General features: G+C 49.6%; 1 protein-coding gene across 1 annotated transcript in view; it reads left to right on the plus strand.

Moving 5' to 3' along the window:
- The window catches only part of LOC145360474 (uncharacterized), a 48,950-nt gene extending 44,674 nt beyond the window's left edge, over window positions 1-4,276 (plus strand). The window contains exon 7 of the mRNA XM_080215694.1: window positions 1,848-4,276. Within this exon, the coding sequence (XP_080071820.1) occupies window positions 1,848-2,152 (305 nt within the window). The 3' untranslated portion in view covers window positions 2,153-4,276. The remainder of the gene's footprint in view (window positions 1-1,847) is intronic.

Below are 4,276 nucleotides of genomic sequence, written 5' to 3' on the forward strand. Positions count from 1 at the left end.
GTATAACACTGGGGTACAGTACTGGTGGGGACGGGTCTGTCACTGTATAACACTGGGGTACAGTACTGGTGGGGACGGGTCTATCTCTGTATAACACTGGGGTGCAGTACTGGTGGGGACGGGTCTGTCACTGTGTAACACTGGGGTACAGTACTGGTGGGGACGGGTCTGTCGCTGTATAACACTGGGGTACAGTACTGGTGGGGACGGGTCTGTCACTGTATAACACTGGGGTACAGTACTGGTGGGGACGGGTCTGTCACTGTATAACACTGGGGTACAGTACTGGTGGGGACGGGTCTGTCGCTGTATAACACTGGGGTACAGTACTGGTGGGGACGGGTCTGTCACTGTATAACACTGGGGTACAGTACTGGTGGGGACGGGTCTGTCACTGTATAACACTGGGGTACAGTACTGGTGGGGACGGGTCTGTCGCTGTATAACACTGGGGTACAGTACTGGTGGGGACGGGTCTGTCACTGTATAACACTGGGGTACAGTACTGGTGGGGACGGGTCTGTCACTGTATAACGCCGGGGTACAGTACTGGTGGGGACGGGTCTGTCGCTGTATAACACTGGGGTACAGTACTGGTGGGGACGGGTCTGTCGCTGTATAACACTGGGGTACAGTACTGGTGGGGACGGGTCTGTCACTGTATAACACTGGGGTACAGTACTGGTGGGGACGGGTCTGTCACTGTATAACACTGGGGTACAGTACTGGTGGGGACGGGTCTATCTCTGTATAACACTGGGGTACAGTACTGGTGGGGACGGGTCTGTCACTGTGTAACACTGGGGTGCAGTACTGGTGGGGACGGGTCTGTCACTGTGTAACACTGGGGTGCAGTACTGGTGGGGATGGGTCTGTCGCTGTATAACACTGGGGTACAGTACCGGTGGGGACGGGTGTATCTCTGTATAACACTGGGGTACAGTACTGGTGGGGACGGGTCTGTCGCTGTATAACACTGGGGTACAGTACTGGTGGGGACGGGTCTATCTCTGTATAACACGGGAGATTTGACGAATTGGTTGTTCTGATGGGCTGGGTGAGTGAGGGAGGGAGTATCGTGGTGTGGAACCCCAGGGGCTGTATGTTTTGCTCCTGTTGGTAGATTTGAATCAGATCAAACCCGTGTGAGGCTCAGAAATTGGCCGTTACAGGTTCAGGGCCTGAGGATCTAGATAAGTCCATGATTGCCGGGGTTAGTGGGAGGAGGGAGGCAGGATTGGCTCCCAAAATGTTGGATGTAATTCCGGCTGGGACAGGTGGCACGGATGAGAGTTATGGAGGGCAACGTGGGAATTGCAAAATTGGATATGGTGAAGCCAAAATCATTGCTGAGGCCCCTCAGCTGAGGCCTCCGGGCTGAGGCCTTCGAGTTGAGGCTCCGAGCTGAGGCCTCTCAGTTGAGGCCTCTGAGCTGAGGCCTTGGAGATGAGACCTCGGAGCTGAGGCCTCCGGGATGAGGCTTCCAGACTTAAATCTCCGGGCTGAGGCCTCCGAGCTGAGGCCTCTGGGCTGAGGCCTCCGAGCTGAGGCCTCCAGACTGAGGCCTCTGGGCTGAGGCCTTGGAGTTGAGACATCTGGGCTGAGGCCTCTCAACTGAGGCCTCATAGCTCAGGCTTCTGAGTTCAGGTCTCTGAGCTCACGGTTTCGGTGATAGAGAGGCAGAGTCTGAAGTATAAGGGAAGAATTCAGGAGCAGAAAAGCTTGCCACATAACACGAGGAATAATTTGATGTCCCCCCCGCCCCCCAGCCCAGTTTGTTTATTAACAATCGGAAGCGCGGTGATGACTGGGGACTAACGCAGTATTTCCCAACCTTGCCTCTGCAGGGATATTAGAGTGGCCGTTTTGGACTAAGTTGGTGGTGGTGGCGATTGGATTCACTGGGGGACTTGTGTTCATGTACGTGCAGTGCAAAGTGTACGTGCAGCTGTGGAAGAGACTGAAGGCTTACAACAGGGTCATTTACGTGCAGAACTGCCCGGAGACCAGCAGGAAGTGTGTGGCGGAGAAGCCGCCGCTGATGGAACAGGCCCTGGAGAACAAGGAGGCTCCCTCGGTGCAGCGGCTGGGGATTAACTCTCTGCATTGCACAGAACCCGAGGACTGTGGCGTGGGGATACTGAATGTCTAGAGTTTACACTACACGGACTCGCTACCAAGGCGGTGGGGGGACAATTTTAACCAAAGGTGCCCATTTGGAACCTGCTGAGATCACATGCTACACTTTTTTTACACCTGGACCCACTTTTTAATCCCCATTCCAAGAGAAGAACGGGCAATGTGTGTAGTTCCCCCTGAACTTGAGGTTAAAATTGTCCCCCACTCTCTCTCTTTCTCTCTTGGACCCTTGGATCCTTCTCTGTGAACTCCCTCTCCTCCCCAACCCCGTGAAGCCTTGTTGCTGCCCATGGCGAGAGATAGACTTCTGATATCTTTCAAACACCTTCTTTCGATGGAGACCTCAAGAGGATCAAACTACTGAGGAGGCCACTTGACGCGATCTCAAACGAAAAACCAGGCCGAGCGGCATTATCGCCGGACCACTAATCCAGAAAGCTCGGCTCGTGATCTGGGGACCCCGGGTTCGAATCCCCGCCACAGTGGGGTTTGAATTCAGTAAAAGAAAAACATGGAATTAAGGACCTACCGATGGCCGTGAAACCATCGTCGGGAAAAACCCATCTGGTCCTTTCGGTGGGGGGGGGAAAGGGAAATCTGCCGGGCTTACCCTGTCTGGCCTACATGTGACTCTAGAGCCACAGCGACGTGGTTGACACTCAACAGCTAACTGGGGATGGGCAATGAATGGTGGCCCAGCCAACGACGCCCATGTCCCACGAGTGAATAAATGGTGACTTTGCAAAAAAACAAAATCTCCCCTCCCTCTCACAATTCCCGAAACACCAAGATTAGTAGCGAATCAGCACTTTTAACAGTTTCTTTGGTTTCGTTTCAAAGTTTATGTGTCACGTGACGGTAAAATATATATGTTTAGGTGTAAATCTGATTGTACGAGAATTGCTGTCCTAATATTTTTAGACATTGAAGACATCTTTTTTCTAAAAGGTTTTCGAAGAAAGTTGCAATATCTTTGGACCAGTCAGGATTTATTATTTTCAACTATTCTTGTCAAAGATGTTAACCAAGATAGCCTCACTGGCTACATCTCAAAGTGCAATTATTCTCTGTTTTGCTTTCTGTTTTTCTTTTCCCCAATGTTTCCATTTTTAGAAACCACTTCCTTTTTTCTTTTGTTCCTTTCGTAATTATTTATTGGAAAAATAAAATGATGCACTTGGAAAGTCTGGGACCAGAACCTTTCCTTTTTTTATATATTGGATGTTTGTTATTTAGTCATTGCTTAAGCAGCAGAGAAAGATGATTACTACTTCTATAAGTTATTAATATAAATTTTAAGATGTCGTTTATTTCTATTTGTGGATCTAGAAGTTTGTAAATTTGTACTGTCACTCACCGCCAGTCGAGGGCTGCTTACCGCTGACCTTTGAACTCGAGGGAGGCCCAGTACTTCCTGGGCAGGCCGTGCATCCAAAATGGCCGCCAGGCCCACCTTGCTCTGGTGACTGAAGCCAAACTCCATTTTGTTACCAGAGAAATTACGATTCCCGCCTCCCCCCCCCCCCAAACCCCCCGAACTCTCCCCTGCGCGCACACGCATGTGTATTTGATGGATTAAGTTCCGCGATTTTATCCGTCGTCCCGTGGCGACCGGGAAAAGAAAATGGCAGCCTAGTCGGTTGGCTCTCACCAACCCGTCAAAATTTAACCGCGCTGTTCTTTCGAAAGAAAACCGTACATTTTTAGCAGCGCGGGAATAACCCCGGTTTTATCACGTGGGGGGGAAAAAGATGCTCTCTGAAATATTTGTGCCGTTTTGACTCTTTTTCTTTTCTGAAAAGAAACGAGACCACAATCCAGCAACCAAACCACAATCCTGTCTTTTTGGGAACATTGTAAGCGAGTCTGTATTTGGAATTCTGTGTGTTTTTTTTAAAAAAAAAATTAAGTTGGATTTGCGACTTTTTTGAATGGATAATCACGGCTCTTCAAGGGGTGGTTAGTGCCAGCTAGGAATCTGAAACTCCACCGAGTTAATCAGTTGGGTGAAAGGAATTTCTTGGTACAGTCACTTGTACTGTATTAAAGTGTATAGTTTTGTATCCCATTGTCTTTTTTCACAGTACAGTATTAAATGTATAGTCTACTGCCGTCATTGCATAGTTTCCCAATAAAC

Source organism: Carcharhinus amblyrhynchos, chromosome 31 (assembly GCF_965287045.1).
Source record: "Carcharhinus amblyrhynchos chromosome 31, sCarAmb.v2.hapA, whole genome shotgun sequence".
Lineage (NCBI taxonomy): Eukaryota > Metazoa > Chordata > Chondrichthyes > Carcharhiniformes > Carcharhinidae > Carcharhinus > Carcharhinus amblyrhynchos.